This window comes from Cervus canadensis, chromosome 8 (assembly GCF_019320065.1).
Source record: "Cervus canadensis isolate Bull #8, Minnesota chromosome 8, ASM1932006v1, whole genome shotgun sequence".
Classification (NCBI taxonomy): domain Eukaryota; kingdom Metazoa; phylum Chordata; class Mammalia; order Artiodactyla; family Cervidae; genus Cervus; species Cervus canadensis.
The window spans coordinates 54,343,217-54,360,237 of NC_057393.1; the positions used below are offsets into that span (position 1 = coordinate 54,343,217).

A 17,021-nucleotide genomic window follows, 5' to 3' on the forward strand; every position below is an offset into this window, starting at 1 on the left:
CTGTTGTGTCAATGGGTGTCTGTCTTCACTTGACCTGGTATCTCCTCATAGGCAAGAGCAAACAAAACCCAAAATAGGTTTCAAAATGTGATAAGATTTCATTGAAACAAGAGGACACAATTACCAATACTTTCTCCTGGGCAAATAATTATTCTAGTTTCCTCTTGTTGCATTTGGAGTCAAAACTAAACAAAGTGACCCCTGTGAACCAGTTATTTATCTTTTGCTTTTGCTTTAATTGTGCATTTTTATACAATTTTACAGGTTACTTTACACTCACAGGTATTACACAATATTGGCTGTATTCCCCATATTGTACAACACAACCGTGAGCCTATCTTACATCCAGTAGTTTCTACCTCCAATTCCCACACCTCTATATTGCCCTCACCCCTCTCCCATCTGATAGCCAAGAGGTGAGGATGGGCAGAGAGAGGCAGAAGCCAGGGAGGTGGCACAGTTTGTCTCTGCACCCTCCACCCCCACCAACCAGTCCTTCTCAAGTCAATTCAGAATTCTCTGCAGAAAAAAAAAATGCCCCCCTTGGGCTTAACTAGATCCAGTTGTTTTTCTTATTTGCAATAAAAACAGGCTGCCCTAAATTTCCTTGATAAGAATGACCAGGCATGGTCTTTGTACTGGAGAGCTGTTTGCTCACTGTTCTGTAACTGTTTATACTTCAGAAACTGCCAGGAATTGGGGATATTTTCAGTAACAGGAGAAAGATCTTAGCAGGAGCCTGAGCTGCACGCACGCTGTTGAGAGGTGTGGCTTTGTTTTCAGACCTGCTGTCCCATATACTCAGTGTGGCTGCAAGTGTGTTGGGAAGAGGGGTGGGACTCAGGGTCTATTCAGAAAGGGCCAGAGAGGTCAGTCCTCCTGGTTCCTGGGAACAAAGGAAAGAGTGGCCTCTTTCCTGTCTGGGGGAGGGGTATTCATCACCCCTTTCCCTGAGCCTGTGGTTATTCAGGCCTCATTCCCATTTCTGAAGTACAGATTTCATTTAAAGTTTTCTTTGCAGTAGTGAGTCAATAAAATCAGCTAAGTATTCAGAGGCCTTTGGTGTAAAGATTTACAAGCTGAAAATGCAAGTTCTGGGGTCAGATGGCCTTTTACATGAGTGAGTTTCAGCACCAGTGCTCCTGATCTCGAAGGGAGAGCAGTGAGCGCTCCTGAAGGGATATCTTAGTTCCCTGCCCAGGGATGGAACCTGGGTACCCTGGATGAAACCCCAGGAATCCTAGCCAACACACCCCCAGGGGCTAGAGGCTAGAAGCAAAGTGACTCTGGCTCTTTCCCCCATTTGAAAGCAAGAATGTTTCAAGGAGGCAAAAACTGTAAATACATAAAAACTTTATTGTTAGAGACACAGCACATTGTATGGCAGAGCACACAGAGAAACAGATTGTTTATTTAAGACAGAAGCAAAGCAGAAATACATCCCCAGAGAGAAAGGGTATGGGCATCCTCTCTAATGAGGAGGAGTGCAGTAAGTCAGAGCTAAGCAGAGACACACACCCCGTGGTGGAGTGCGGTCGTCCTGAATGAGGGGGAGTGCAGTACAGAAGTGACATAAATAACTTATGTAAGACAGTCCATTAGGTTCTTTGTTCCCTTTGGCCAAATATCTGGTTAATACCTTCATACCTGACTGGTCCATGGACCCTCAAAATGTGCATGTGAAAATGTTTTCTAAGATCCCACCACAGAGGCCTTGGGTGCATGTCCACACTTACCAGGGGTGAAGCCCCCTCCCTTTTCCACCCCCAAGAAGCCTTCCTGTGCATGTGTAGACAGGGAAGTCTTTGTTGAACTCAGGAGTGGGTACCTTATCTCTTTGCTTTAGCAGAGCTCCGCTTTTGCCACTAGCTTTGTCCTTGGAGTGTCTGGGTGTGAATAAAGCTTGAATTTTACTCGACTTGACAAACACCAGGTGTCCAGCCCAGAGGTACACTATCTCCTACCTCATGAAGTGCAGGTTCCCTTCCTCTCTGTATCTTGGTTTCCATGTCTGTAAAATGAGAAGGGTTTGACTAGATTATCCCTGAGTCAGAGTGAAGATGAACATCCCTTGTACTTCAAGGCAGGAAGAGGTTGGGGGATGAATCTGAACATGGCTGGACACCCTCTCTGCCTGAAACTTTAGAAGGGATTAAAATTGTGCAGATGGTACATTCTCTGATGAGCCATCCACAGTCACACTGTCACGGGAAGAAAGAAGTCCTGGGTGGTCAAGGTCAAGGCTGAGGAGATTTTACTGGGTGTAAGGCCACTCAATATGGCCAGAGAGGCTAGTACCTCCCTCCTAGCAAGGGGCAGCCATGATGACCTCCAAGCCCCAGGGCTACGGATTGCATTGGTGAGAGGATTCTGGGGTTTGGGGAGAGGTTCCAAACAGGGCTCTACCTGGGGGAGGCCTCAATAGAAGGAATCTGAAACCATGGGAGAGAAGGAGCCCAAGTCTAGAGTGAGTGCAAGTAGAGAAGGGAGCCAGAGCTGAGGCTCCTGCTCCCCTCTGTGGAGTGTCAGGAGAGGAGGAAAGATGAGTGAAAGAGACTGAAGGATAAGAAGAGTGAAGGACACGAAGCCTGGTGTGCTGCAGTCCATGGGGTCACAAAAAGGCAGACATGGCTGAGCAACTGAACAACAACACTTTCAGACATCGAAGGATCCCAGCTTCCTCCCATGATGTCAGCTGGTGTTGTGAGTGTCTTAACATTTTGAAAATAAGAGGCCCACAGCTCTGGCTTCACTTGGCACCTAGGCTACTAAACTGGGGTCATGGCTACTATGGTTGGGGTGGTGCTGATGTGATTGGAGATCCATGTTGACATTTGCTCATAACTGAAGGTGTAGGAGGGAGAGACCTCTGTGTTCAAGAATGGTTAAAATTCTGTATTTTCTGAAATACTTGCCTCATTCCTCTGCTTTAATCAGACTGTGTCTGCAGAGCCCAAATGACTCTCTTTACTTATTCTCTGTGCTGGAGACATGCAAACCAGACTCCAATGGCCCATGGTGCAGGTTGATCTGAAGCTTCTTCCTAGGCTTTGGAGTCTCAGCATTTACCGACTTTAGCAACACAGGAGTGTTTTTTCTTCCTAGAGAGTCACAAAGTTCCCCCTTGTCAAGAAATAGGCGTGGATTACATATTGGGATGAGTAGTGATCACCCACAGAGCATCTTCTCAGACCAGAATGACCTCCCATGCATCCCATGGCCATGTTGGGCTATGCAGTTCCAGAGTGAGTTGACTGGATAAGAGGTGGGCATCTGAGATAGGTAGATGCATTTCCACATAGTTTGGAATTGATGTCAAGCAAGAGAGCAAGAGTTTCTGATCTCTATGATCTTGAGACCTGGACACAGAGGAAGTTGCTGTGTAAAGAAGGGAAAGAGGTGAGGATGGGCAGAGAGAGGCAGAAGCCAGAGAGGTAGCACAAGATTGCCTGTGCTGACCAGTCCTTCTAAAGTCAATTCAGAATTATCTGTTCCGTGAAAAAAATGCCTCCCCTGGGCTCAACTAGATCCAGTTGTTTGTCTTATATGTGATAAAAACAGACTGCTCTAAACTCCCTTGATAAGAATGAACAGGCGTGGCCTTTATACTAAAGAGCTGTTTCCTCATTACTGTTTATATGTTGGATACTATCAGAAATTGAGGATATTTTCTGTAACAGGAGAAAGATCTTAGCAGGAGCCTGAACTGTATACACGCTGTTGAGAAGTGTGGCTTTGTTTTCAGATGTGCTGTCCCATATACACACTGTGGCTGGAAGTGTGTTGGGAAGAGGGGTGGGACTTGGGGGTCTATTCAGAAAGGGCCAGAAAGGTCAGTCCTCCTGGTCCCTGGTAACAAAGGAAAGAGTGGCTGGTTTCCTGTCTGGAGGAGGGGTATTCATCAACCCTTTCCATGAGCCTGTGGTTCCTTCAGGCCTCATTCCAAATTCTGAAGTACAGATGTCGTTTAAATTTTTCTTTGCAGTGTGTTCAGTCACCCGCTTGGGTCTGACTCTTTGCAACCCCATGGCCTGGAGCACACCAGGCCTCCCTGTCCCTCACCATCTCCCGAAATTTCTCCAAGTTCAAGTCCATTGCATCGGTGATGCTTTCCATCTCATCCTCTGATGCCCTCATCTTCTTCTGCCCTCAATCTTTCCCAGCATAGGGGACTTATCCATAGAGTCAGCCATTTGCATCAGATGACCAAACTACTGGAATTTCATCATCATTCCTTCCAATGAGTATTCAGAGTTGATTTCCCTTAGGGTTGACTGGTTTGATCTCCTTGCTGTCCAAGTGACTTTCAGGAGTTTTTCTAGCACCACTGTTTGAAGGCATCAATTCTTTGGCATTCTGCTTCTTTATGGTCCAGCTTTCACAACTGTTCATGACCACTGGAACAACCATAGCCTTGACTGTATGGACCTTGTTGGCAGAGTAATGTCTCTGTTTTTCAGCATGCTGTCTAGGTTTGTCATAGCTTTCCTGCCAGGAAGAAGTCATCCTCTAATTTCATGGCTGCAGTCATCATCTGCAGTGATCTTAGAGCCCAAGAAGAGGAAATCTGTCACAACTTCCACCTTTTCCCCTTCTATTTGCCATGAAGTAATGTGACTGGATGCCATGATTTTCGTTGTTGTTGTTGTTTTTAATATTTAGTTTCAGGCTGTCTCTTTCACCCTCTTCCTTCACTCTCATCAAGAGGCTCTTTAGTTCCTCTTTGTTTTTTGCCCATAGAGTGGTATCATCTGCATATCTGAGGTAGCAATGTTTCTCCCACCTATCTTTGTTTTTTTTAGTCTATTAAAATTTAATCAACAAGAAGAATAAAGTGTTATATTAAAGTAGCCAATAAAATTTCATCCCACCAGATTCAGATAATTTAAAAAGTAGTCAGGCTTATTCAATAGCCTGAAGTTTAGCAGGCTTACTGCCTTGAATCCTTAGTCCTTGAGAACATGGACTATTTTTTTTTTTTAATTTTTTTCATTTATTTTTCTTAGTTGGAGGCTAATTACTTTACAATATTGTAGTGGGTTTTGTCATACATTGACATGAACCAGCCATGGAGTTACATGTATTTCCCATCCCAATCCCCCCTCCCACCTCCCTCTCCACCCGATTCCTCTGGGTCTTCCCAGTGCACCAGGCCCGAGCACTTGTCTCATGCATCCAACCTGGGCTGGTGATCTGTTTCACTATAAATAATATACATGTTACAATGTTATTCTCTCGAAACATCCCACTCTCGCCTTCTCCCACAGAGTCCAAAAGTCTGTTCTATACATCTGTGTCTCTTTCTGTTTTGCATATAGGGTTATCATTACCATCTTTCTAAATTCCATATATATGTGTTAGTATGCTGTAATGTTCTTTATCATTCTGGCTTACTTCACTCTGTATAATGTCTCCCACCTATCTTGATTCCAGCTAATAACTCATCCAGCCCGACATTTCTCATGGAGTGCTAAGTGTGTAGGTTAAATAAATAGGGGAACAGCAGCTCGCCCTGTTGTGCTCCTTACTCAATCTTGAGCCAATCAGTTGTTCCCTGCAGGGTTCTGACTGTTGCTTCTTGACACACATACAGGTTTCTCAGGAAACAGATAAGATGGGCTGGTATGCTTATCTTGTTAAGAGCTTTGCACAGTTTGTTATAATCAACAAAGTCAAAGGCTTTAGCATAGTCGATGAAATAGAGATCTCTTTCTGGAATTCCCATGCTTTCTTTATGACCCAGCGAAAGTTGGCAATATGATCTCTGGTTCCTCCTCCTTTTCTAAACCCAGCTTGGACATCTGCAAGTTCTTGGTTCACACAATGCTAAAGACTGGCATGCAAAATTTTTTTTTAATTGAAATTCTTCCATTTATTTTTATTAGTTGGAGGCTATTACTTTACACTATTGTAGTGGTTTTTGTCATACAGTGACATAAATCAGCCATGGATTTACGTGTGCTCCCCATCCCGATCCCCCCTCCCACCTCCCTCTCTACCAGATCCCTCTGGGTCTTCCCAGTGCACCAGGCCTGAGCACTTGTCTCTGGCATGCAAAATTTTAACCATGATCTTACTAGCATGGGGGATGAGTGCAATTGTCTAACGGTTAGTACATTCTTTACTGCTACTTTCCTTGGGAACTAGGGTGACGATTGACTTTTTCCAGTTCTGTGGCTATTGCTGGATCTTCTGGATTTGCTAACACTTTGAATGCAGCACCCTGATGGAATTATCCTTTAGGGCTTAGACTAGATCTAGTGGCACTCTTTGCAGTAGTGTGTCAATAAAATCAAGTAAATATACAGAGGCCTATGGTCAAAAACTTATAAGCAGAAAGTGTAAGTTCTGGGGTCATATGGCCTTTTACCTGAGTGAGTTGTAGTAACAGTGCTCCTGATCTCGGAGGGAGAGCAGTGAGCACTCCTGGAGAGATATCTTCATTCTCTGCCCAAGGATGGAACCTGGGTAGACTGGATGAAATCCCAGGAATCCTAGTCAACACATCACCAGGAACTAGAGACTAGAAGCAAAGTGACTCTGGCTCTTTCTCCCATTTGAAAGCAAGAACGTTTCAAGGAGGCAAAAAGTATAAATAGGCACAAAGCTTATTAGAGACACAGCACACTGTATGGCAGAGCATACAGAGAAGAAGATTGTTTATTTAAGACAGAAGCAAAGCAGAAATACGCCCAGAGAGAGGTATGGGCATTCTCTCTAATGAGGAGAAGTGCCTTAAGTCAGAGTTAAGCAGAGACTTACACCCGTGGTAAAGTGCGGAGTCCTGAATGAGGGGGAGAGCAGTAACGATGTGACATAAATTAACTTGTATAGGACAGTCCTTCCAGATCATTGTTTACCTTTGGCCAAATATCTTGTTAATTTCTTCACACCTGACTGGTCCATGGACCCTCAGAAGATGCATGTGAAACTGTTTTCTAAGATACATCCCACCACAGATGTCTATGGTGCATGTCCACACTTATCATGGGATGGGGTCTCCCTCCCTTTTTGAGCCCCAAGAAGCCTTCCTGTGCATGTGTAGACAGGGAAGTCTTTGTTGAACTCAGGAGTGGGTACCTTATCTCTTTGCTATAGCAGAGCTCAGCTTTTGCCATTAGCTTTGTCCTTGGAGTGTCTGGGTGTGAACAAAGCTTGAGTATTACTCGATTTGACAAACATCAGCTGTCCAGCCCAGAGGCACACTATCTCCTACCTTACGAAGTGCAGGTTCCCTTCCTCTCTGTATCTTGGATTCCATGAATGTAAAATGAGAAGGGTTTGCCTAAATTATCTCTGAGGCAGAGGGGAGACAAACATCCCTTGAACTTCAAGGCAGGAAGAGGTTGGGGGATGAATCTGAACATGGCTGGACACCCTCTCTGTCTGAAACTTCAGAAGGGATTAGGACTGTGCAGATGGTACTTTCTCTGATCAGGCATCCAGAGTCACACTGTCATGGGAAGAAAGAGATCCTGGATGGTCAAGGGTGAGGAGATTCTACTGGGTATAAGCCCACTCAATATGGCCAGAGAAGTTGGTGCTTCCTTGCCAGCAAGAGGCAGCCACGATGACCTCCAAGCCACAGGGCTGCAGCTTGCCTTGGTTAGAGGAGTCTGGGGTTTGGAGAGAGGTCCAAACAGGGCTCTACCTGGGGAGGCCTCTGTAGAAGGAATTTAAAACCATGGGAGAGAACGAGCACAAGCCTAGAGTGAGTGCAAGGAGAGAAGGGAGCCAGAGCTGAGGCTCCTGCTCCCCTCTGTGGAGTGTCCAGGAGAGGAGGAGAGATGAGAGAAAGAGACTGAGGGATAAGAAGAGTGAAGGCAGGAGAGGAAAGGGAAGGAGGAGGCAGTGACAAGTGAGTCAAATGGGTTCCATGTTTGGCAGAGGTGGAGGGCTAGACACCTGTCTTGCTGAGGAGGAGACATTGGATTTTACAACAGGGCCATCTTGGAGACCTCCTTTTAGCCCTTGCCTGTGAGTCAGCAGGCTGCCCCCTTTTGTGTGACAAATCTTCCAGATGTGAAGCCAGTTGCAAACTTTATTCTGAGGGAGGAGTTCCATAGGAGGCTTGCCGTGTGGTCTCATCCCATGGCTCAGTGGGGAAGCCGTGAGCACCAGAGGGTCACCTTTTTATTGGGATGATGGCAGCTCACAGCTCTGGGCACTGCCCCCTTCCTCCCTGGGCTGGAGCTGGGGTGGGGGGAGCCTCAAAACTCGCAAATCACGAGGAGTTCCTTACTGCAGAGTATGTCATTCCACTTGCCCTCAGGAAAGATCTCCACACAGTTCTCTGGTTTCCCATCATCGCTGTTGTTGGGCTCCCCGCTGGCCCAGTTGGAATAGACCAGTGACTCCCCTGTGGGGTAGGTGAACCTGCCCTCCGTGGTGTTGTCATTCATGCTCAGGTAAGCGTGCTTGTTCTGGGCTCTGACCAGCTGTGTCACGGCGTCGTTCTCAGCTGCAGAGCGTGGGGAGGCCAGCTGTCCCCTAGCCTCTCTGCAGACTTGCTGGGCATCCGAATATGATTTTGCAGCACCTGCTGTCTTGAAGATCTTCTCCCCGACAGCCAGGCCAGATGGGAAGAGCGCTGCTAGGGGAATTAGGGAGAGTCAGTTTGGGGATGTGGCAGCACCTAGACCTTGTGATCCAACTGGAGTCCCCAGCTCCCACCAGGGCACCAGGGTACCAGGTAGAAAAAAGCAAGGCACTTAGCTCCTGAGCACTCATCATGTAAGAGGTGAGGACCCTGGAACTCAGGTGGTTATGCAAGAGGCCTAAAGTTGCCCAACTGTCAAATGTAGATGAGGATCAGACCTTGTTGGATGTGACACTAAAGCTCCTATGTGCACTTTCTGTTCCTCCCTGTGATGTTCACCAGAATCCGGGACCTTAATTGCTGTGTAAACAGGAAGGACTGTGGCAGGGAAATGACACTTAGAGCCCGGGGCAGCTCCTGAGAGTGGGGAAAACTCCACGCAGGCAGCTCACTCTCTCCCGTGCATGATGACCGGGTGTGTGGAGCTGTCTGAGCACTTCTGTGCTGTGTGAAGGGGTGAGGAGAAAGGGAGGGCAGGGGTGCATCTGAGAGCAGCCAAGTGCTGACCTCTGCACTGGGGGCAGTCCATTGTTGGCTTCCGTATGCTTGCAGGTGATGCTACAGCCAGCCAGCCTCCCTGGACCACTGGGCAGGGCATGATGCCATCTCATAGTGCTACGTGGGGGCAGGAGGGCAGGGTGGGATCAGCTTTGGAGAGGGCCCTGTCTGGGCCTCAGAAGGCCATGTGTTCATCCCCACACTGTCAATATCAGCCCAGGTGGCAAGGGAAAGTCACTTCCCTTTTCAGAGTCTAATTTCTTATTTCTAAGGTAGAGGTACACTATATAACAACATCCCCTATGTGGTGTTTAAGTATCTCTTTTTGTGCCATCCCATCCATACCACTCTGGCTTCCAGGATCATTCATGGAAATCCTCAGGGCTCTAAGAGGGCTCACTGGACTGGTTCAAAAACCAGGCAGCATCCTGACCCACTGTCTTTTTCCTTTGAGTAGCTTCAATAAGCAGTTGGAGACCAGATTTTCCACGTAGTCAGGGTGGCACCCAGACAGCCCTGGACAAGGTCAGTGCGAGCTCGCGTGCCATGATTGGTTTACATCCCATTCATCTGGGTGATGGGTGTGCATCGGTGTGCATGTGTGTTCATGTATGTAGATGGTGTGGACTGAGTGGTCTTTAGGTACACATGTGTGGCCAGCACATATGCCGAAGTTCTGCTTTGTTTGTATCAGTCTGCATATGAGGGAGTAAATAGGTGTGCAGATATGCTTGTGCAAGGAGGAAGACATGAACTGCTGGAAATGCTCATCCCTCTACTTCAATACTTAGTTGGCTTGAGTCCATAGGAGCCAACCCTATGTCTCACCAGATCAGACCTTTTTACACCCGGCACCTTCAGAAAACTCTGTTTTCAATCACTGAGGTTTCATGAATAATGTGGATTCAAAGCTGAGTTCAGAGAAAGCAGAGAAGGAGAAGGTGCAGTTGGTAGAGTCCCAAAGGCACAGGGAACTCAGGTGTGTGCTCCAGGAGGCCTCGGCCTGTTTAGGATCCAGGCTTAGGGGATAATCTCTGCTTTAAATACCTAAACAGATGCAGGGAGAGTGCGGCACTGGCCAGATCCTGGAGGCAGACTGCCCCTGCCAGACTCAGAACATTTTTAGGGTGAGATACTCGGTGACCACACACCAAGGTCAGGTCCCCAGAGCCTTGAACCCCACAGGCAGCATCCCACCCCTGCCCTCAGGACCAGTCCTGGATTCTCTGCTGCCCTGGGCTGTGCGGCTGCTTCTCTGTGCACTTGTACACCTGGCCCCACAGAGGGAAGAAATGCATCCCGCGTTGGGTGACCCCTTGTTTGTCATAGGAACCCGCCCAGGGTAGGCTGTGGTGAACGTCTGCTGAGCTGGTGACATGGACCACATCCTTCTCCTTGTCCCATGTGTCTACTTGAGCCCCTGGAGCACGTGGGGCGTGGCTCTGTCCCAGCCCTGTCCTTAGCCCCACAACTGCCCCAAGTCTAGGTCCAGTCCCAATCATGGTCCCAGCATTCCAATTTAGACTCAGCCCAGTGAACTCCAAGCCAAGCCCAGACTGAGTCTGAGGTCCACCATCGGTGCCAGCTCAGGGTCAGGTCCAGGAGCTCACCTTTCCTATACTGGGAGACAGTATTCCGGAGGCGTTGTACTTCTCCCTCTAAGTTTGTCATCCTCTGCCTCAGAGTATTAACTTCTGCAGGAGAGAGAGGCCAAGTGAAGACAGATCCAGCACTGCCTGGGGTCACTCAGAGCCCAGGCCTCAGGGAAGAGTGACGCATCTTGGGGGAGGGATAAAGACGTGGGATGCATGAGAGGAGGTGCTGGACTGAACAGGGCCTGCTGGCCCCTCCACACCCACTAGAGCCCCCAGAGCTTTCTTACCTGAAAATGCACTCTCCCCCTTTGCTCCTTTTTCTCCAGGATCACCTCTGTCCCCTTTTAGTCCTGGGGGGCCCATGGCACCTGAAGGTCCCTGTGGACCGATGGCTCCAACAGGCCCTGGGATCAGAAAATAGTTGTGTGAGTTCTGGGCACACTTTCCAGCACTTTTCACCTCCCCCAGTACATGGACTGTCATATCCCCGGCAGTATGCCCTCCCCCTGTACAAATGTCCATCTGTGCCTGCAACCACTCCTTGTATTCTCTCTATACATTGACTGTCCCAAAACCCAACAACCAGCCTTCCCTGGATACAGACATACCCTGCTGCTCAAACCATCCTCTCCCTGGAGACAGTTCCTAGAACCCAACACTGTCTCTCATCCTGGAATGCCAGCTCTGACCTGGTGGCTGGTGGTAGTGGGCAAGGGAAATATGAGCCCAGCCCCGTGTTCATTGCTCACTTGCCACACGAGCACCTCCAGGGGCTCCAGTCTCCCCGGGGGCACCTCTCTCTCCTTTGAGCCCTGCGGGGCCTGGGGAGCCTGCATGCCTGGGGCACCAACTCCTCCTGCAGAAGGAACACACTGGAGAAGCACGGCTGAGAGTGCGCTCAGCAGGTCCCACTTCCTAGCAGTGCAGCTTGTCACAGCTCCAGGTGAGAGAGCGACCTGGGAGACTGCTCCTGACCACTTGGTCTCCTCTGGGAACGGCATTGGGGAAATTCAGTCAGTGTGGGAATGTGGGTGGAGAGGCCCAGGCCAGGCTGACCAGGCGCAGAGGTTCCAGGATTTTCCAGACATTGTGCACGTAACCTTGGTCCCCACCAGGGCTGCCCATGTCACCCCTCCCGTCTCCCTCCCTCACCCACCACACACCACCCTCCTACCTTTGGGCCCAGTCTCTCCTTTGGGGCCTGGTGTGCCCGGAGGTCCCATGCTCCCCTGCCTCCCTGAGGGGCCCTCTCTTCCAGCTGGACCAGGCATGCCTGGAAGCCCTGGGGAAAAGGACCAGCCCGGTTAGTGACACTGAATCTCCTTGGAAGTGGGAGTGCATAAAAGATGGGGCTAAGAGATCTTTAGCCTAAACATCTCCTAAAGATGTTGTCCCCTACGAAGCTCCAGTCTCCCCTGAAATAACCCCCATGCAAATTGAAGGCAGGAGAAGACGATGACAGAGAAGGGGGTGGTTTGATGGCATCACCACCTCAAAGGACATAAGTCTGAGCAAACTCCAGGAAATAAGGTAGAACAGGGAATCCTGGCATGCTGCAGTCCATGGGGTTACAAAGAGTCAGACAGGGACTGAATGACTGAAATACAAAACTGTACTTAAATGCCTTATCTCCTGGCCATTTACATTCATTTATTCCATAAGTATTCACTGAGCTTCTATTAGATACAAGGTGCTGTCCTATATTCTGGGATTCTTAGTGGAAAAAAAAAAAAAAAAACAGATAAAACCCTCCCTCATGGAGCTTAAACTCAACTACGTAGAAATACATAACCAAAAGGAAAATGTTTAACATATCAGATCAGAATAAGTGCTACAGAGGTAAATTGAAGCCTAGAGAATTGGCGGGGGTGTCTTCTAAATATGATGGCCAGAGAGGGACTCTTGTGTAAAGCTGTGACGGGGGTGAGGAGTGAGCCATGGGGATGTGTATGCACGGAGCAAGGACAGGGCCCTGGGGAGGTGGGGGGATGTGTGTGCTCAGGGACCAACAAGGAGCCAGTGTGGTCAGTGCCCAGGGAGTGTGGGAGGAGGGGAAGGAAATGAGCTCAGAGACATCAGCAGAGCTGGTGGTGGGGATGTGTGGGGTATGAGGTTTCACTCCCAGGGGAGAATTGTCCCCCTGGACGGACTCTCTCACTGACTCCTTCTGGGCAGGAATCTCAGAGGCACTGAGTAAGGAAGGCATTATCCCTGGAAATACAGCTCCCCAAGCAGGGTCCAGGTGTTATTGGCCCTGCATGACACGTCTGGTTCATCCCCAAGTGACCCAGCCCCACCCTCTACCTCTGCTCAAGGGTGTCTCCTCTCAGGCCCATCTCGTCCTTCACATCAGGTTCTTGGGAACATGTGTGTCAGAATCTGTGGGGGAGGTTGTCCCCAGTGCAGACTTTGGCCCCACCCAGCCCTACTGGTCAATATCTGAGGATGCTTAGATCTCCACGAAATTCCCAGACCCATCACAGTTGAACGACAGCAGTGCCTGGATCTGGGGAGCCAGTGTGGAGCCTGGTCTTGGCCTGACTGTGCACTGTTCTCTCTCCAAGCACTGACTCGAGGCCAGGCTTGGAAAACACAAGAAATGATGGTCTGGGGAACATCCATGCAGCTGAGGGGCCACTGTAGGAAAAGTCCCCACCCCTCCCCTGCCCTGGGATTCAATTCAGGGCCCCTCGGAGAGCTAGAGAATGCTCATACCTTGAATTCCACTCCACTATTGAGTTCACTTCTAGGCAGCCTTATTAAGGCCCAGTTCATTCATGCTGGAAGCTACTTTCTGTATGTAAAGGACAGACAGATACTTACAAAGACTGGTGTGTGCAGGAACCAGCAACAAGGATCCTACAAATGTTGCTCATTTCCTTCTTCCCCAACCAAAATACAAACTAGAGAAAGTTAAAAAGATCTCAGTTGATCCCTCCACAGCCCTGGTTCAGTGCCATGGCGGTGCCCTCGTCCTTGTTGCTTGTTCACTGAATTCTCACTTCTCGCCAGTAACACAGATCTTCTCCTGTGGCTCAGTGTTTCTCAGACACTTCCCTTAATAAGCAGTATCTTGGGAAACCTCAGGAGAATCCACCTGATTGCTGATTATAGCAAGAGGATGCAACATTAGCCTAAAGCCTCACACACACACAAAAAAAGAAAATGCAGGGGGAAGGCTTGGCTCAACTATTTGTCACTGTGTGGTCATGTTATTCCCATCCACAGATGAGCAAATTGAGACTCAGAAACACTGAGTGACTTGTCCCTAGGGGACTCTGTTGTTGAAACAGAGCTAGTAGACAAGCACAGATGTGTCTGGATAAGAAACTCATGTCCTTTTTGCCTTCCAGGTTGGGTTTTACCTAGCATCTTTGTGTCACAATTGTCTTCCCTATCAAATGAGATTAATGCATCACTTGTTAGACTTTTGGTGAGATTAAATAAACTACTCAAGGGAAATCCTAAGCACAGGGCTGGACAAAGAAATATAAGCTTCCTTTCTTTCCCTCTGTAATATATTTAGGGAAAATCCTTTTATTCAGGCTTGAGTATGGGGCTACAGTGTCTCATCCTTTCCCACCCATCATGGAGTAGAACCTAATTAAATATTAAAAATCTTTAACACCCTGGAGAGGAACCATTTAATCCAAATGGACAGTAATTAAATTCTAGAGCAGATGACTCCAAATACCAGTCATTTACTCACTCTTTGCACGTTCTTGGGTTGGTTGGAGTCAGAAGATTCTAGGGGAGGAATCAGGACAGCTGGTGATGAAGTTGGAGGCTCAGGGCAGCCAGTAAAGCTGTGTTTTAGGTGGGCTCAAAATCTGGGTGAAACCCGCCCACTTAGGAAGAAGATTATCTATAAGGCTTCCAGAGCAGAAGACTGTTTCCGGCTTGGTTACAAGCCCAGTGTCCACCCCTTCCCACAAGAACAGGCCCATGGTCCCAGTTCTACCTGGATCCCCCTTCTCCCCCCGGGGGCCTTCTTTTCCATCTTGTCCATCACGACCACGAAGGCTATCCGCTGGTGGGGCACACACAACCACGGTGCAGGGATCGGTGAGTGTTTTCTCAGAATAGATATCCATTTCTTCACCCAGGGAACTCTGGGATTGTGGAAGCAGGAGCAGGAGCAACATGGAGAGAGGGAGGAGAAGCATGTCCTAGGCAGAGGAACAGAAAGAGGGGGTGCTCTTCATCCAAGGATGAGGACTAGGGCTGGCCTAGCTCCTTGAGATCAGGAGAAGCCCTTCCCTTCCTTCTCCTCTCCCATCCTCTGGAGACAAGAGCAGCAGGGACCCAAAAGCAGTTTAGGGAAAGGTGGGATAAAGTCTGGTAAGGGAGGACATGAGCAGATCAGCTGGTCTGCCAGCAGCATGAATCTACTCTCAGATGCTCTGTGTCATCCCTTTTGGGGCTTGTCATCCTTGCCAGTGGTACTGTGACCAGGATGTAGAATTTCTCACTGAGGCCATCTGTCACATCAGGAGGGACTCACTGAGGGCCCTCAGGTGGGACCTGTCCCCTTCTGGACCTGACTGTCCTTTTCTGTATCAGTAAGGTGGTTGGCTTAGCTGTGACAAGGGAGACTTGTTTCCTCTAACTTGCTGTTCTGGACAGACTAGTATTGGAGGTCTGCAGTGCTGTCTGAAAAAAAGCCAGAGTCCTAAACTGGGTGAGGTCTGTCCTGACCACAGGATGGGAGCATGACTGTGTGTTTACCGGGGTTTGTCATTCCTGAGCTCCACAAGGAAAGTCCCTGGCATACCTAGAGTCTGTCCAGACTTCCAAGAGGAGTTGGGCCAGCAGCCTCATGGAAGAAGGGACATGTGAGATGCACAGTTAGGGGAAGCCTGGTTTCAGAGGAGGAAAGGCAGATGTCCAATAGAGCTTCCAGTTACCATCAGAAAGGGACTCAGGAGCTACGTGAGATCTGGGGTGGGTACAGGACATGGGTCAGTCCCACTGTTGGGCTTCTTTCTTCTCTCAGGCAGAAACTATAATTCTTTCACCATGGAAAGGGCTCATGGGCATTGGAAAGACTCGAAAGCAAGCCTGAGTGACCTGTGCAAACAAAGGACAGAGGGTCGCTAGCAGGCTGAGGTAGTGGGAGGGAAGGGGCTTTCTGGCCAGAGAAGTGCCTCCTTCCAAGAGAAAGATGAATTGCATTTTCCACGGGAACTTCCAGACAATGGCATCAGAGATCTGGTTGGATGTCACATCCAACTCTCCCCTTCTCCCAGCCCAGGAAACACATGTCCCACCAAACAAAAGGAACACAGTGTAGAGCATCCGTTATTACCTTGTGCCCCACCTCCAACACTCACCCTCCTAGACTGGAGCAGCTACACAGACCCTGCCTTCCTCAGCACCAGTAGGATAAAACTCCCATTCAGGCAGGAAGATACTCACTGGACACAGGAAAGCAAATTGAGAGGCAAGGACAGAGACACTCACTGTTGCTTCCTCTAGGGCTTCAGAACCTCCAGGCAAGTTGAAGTTCCTCAGCCACTAGTGACTATTTATACCTGCCCTGTAACCTTAGGTTCCAGTGCCAGTTTCCAGAGAAAAGAAGGGCAAACTTTGGCTTGTTGACTCAGTCAATTTCGCCCCCACCTGGGTTCTGGACATTTGCCACTGATGTTCATGGCTCTAAACACACATTAGAATTCAAACAGCACCCTCAGCCCACGATCTCATCGGTATCTCACTGCAACCCTGAGAGTTTAGTTGTAGTGTCACTGTCTGTTTCACGGATGTCCAGGAATCCAAGGTCCAGAGAAGACAAGCAAATTGCATGATAACCTTGCAAAAGCAGCCTGCCTACACAGAGTCCAAGAAGCAGCAGCTGCTGTGCCCATTTCTCTTCCTTCTCATCTCAACATTGCTGCTCAGGCACTAAGAAAGAGCTGGGGGCTGCCTGGCAGATCTGAGCAGGAATGGGGCTGGTAGAGGGGCTGCTGAGGTAACAGCCTGTGGGGGGCAGTGTCTGGGGGAGCTGCCACCCAGCAGGGGTCACTCTTTTGCTTTCTGCTGTATCTAGGACAGCCCTCCACTTGCCTTTTATAGGATTGTGTTGGTCCTTTAATGGACCAGAACCTGGTGGTCTGGAGTCGAGGATAAGAAAGTAAGAGAGAGAGAGAGAAAGAAAGGAAGAAAAAAAGAAAGAGGGAGGGAGGGAGGGAAGGAAGGAAGGAAAGAAAGAAAGAATGAAGGAAGGAAAGAAAGACACGAGGACCCAAGCTCTGATGGAGCAAAGGTGTTTTAATCAACATGGTGTGGGCATATATACTGTCTTACAAGGTAGTTATTCACAGCAAAGA

General features: G+C 48.8%; 1 protein-coding gene across 1 annotated transcript; it reads right to left on the reverse strand.

Moving 5' to 3' along the window:
* Positions 1–8,034: 8,034 nt before the first annotated feature.
* Positions 8,035–16,310, reverse strand: LOC122446276 (collectin-43-like). Its single transcript, XM_043476247.1, has 6 exons — positions 16,156–16,310; positions 14,654–14,861; positions 11,867–11,974; positions 10,980–11,096; positions 10,708–10,791; positions 8,035–8,593 (listed from the first exon to the last, which is right to left on the reverse strand). The coding sequence occupies exons 2-6, from the start codon at positions 14,856–14,858 to the stop codon at positions 8,211–8,213; spliced, it is 897 nt and encodes a 298-aa protein (XP_043332182.1). The 5' UTR covers positions 14,859–14,861; positions 16,156–16,310; the 3' UTR covers positions 8,035–8,210.
* Positions 16,311–17,021: the final 711 nt, after the last annotated feature.

Coding starts and splice junctions, on each gene's coding strand:
- LOC122446276 (XM_043476247.1), bottom strand. CDS start 14,858: ATGCTTCTCCTCCCTCTCTCCATGTTGCTCCTGCTCCTGCTTCCACAA. Junction 11,975..14,653: donor GGGGGAGAAGGGGGATCCAG/GTAGAACTGGGA, acceptor CCTTTTCCCCAG/GGCTTCCAGGCATGCCTGGT. Junction 8,594..10,707: donor TGTCTCCCAGTATAGGAAAG/GTGAGCTCCTGG, acceptor TAATTCCCCTAG/CAGCGCTCTTCCCATCTGGC.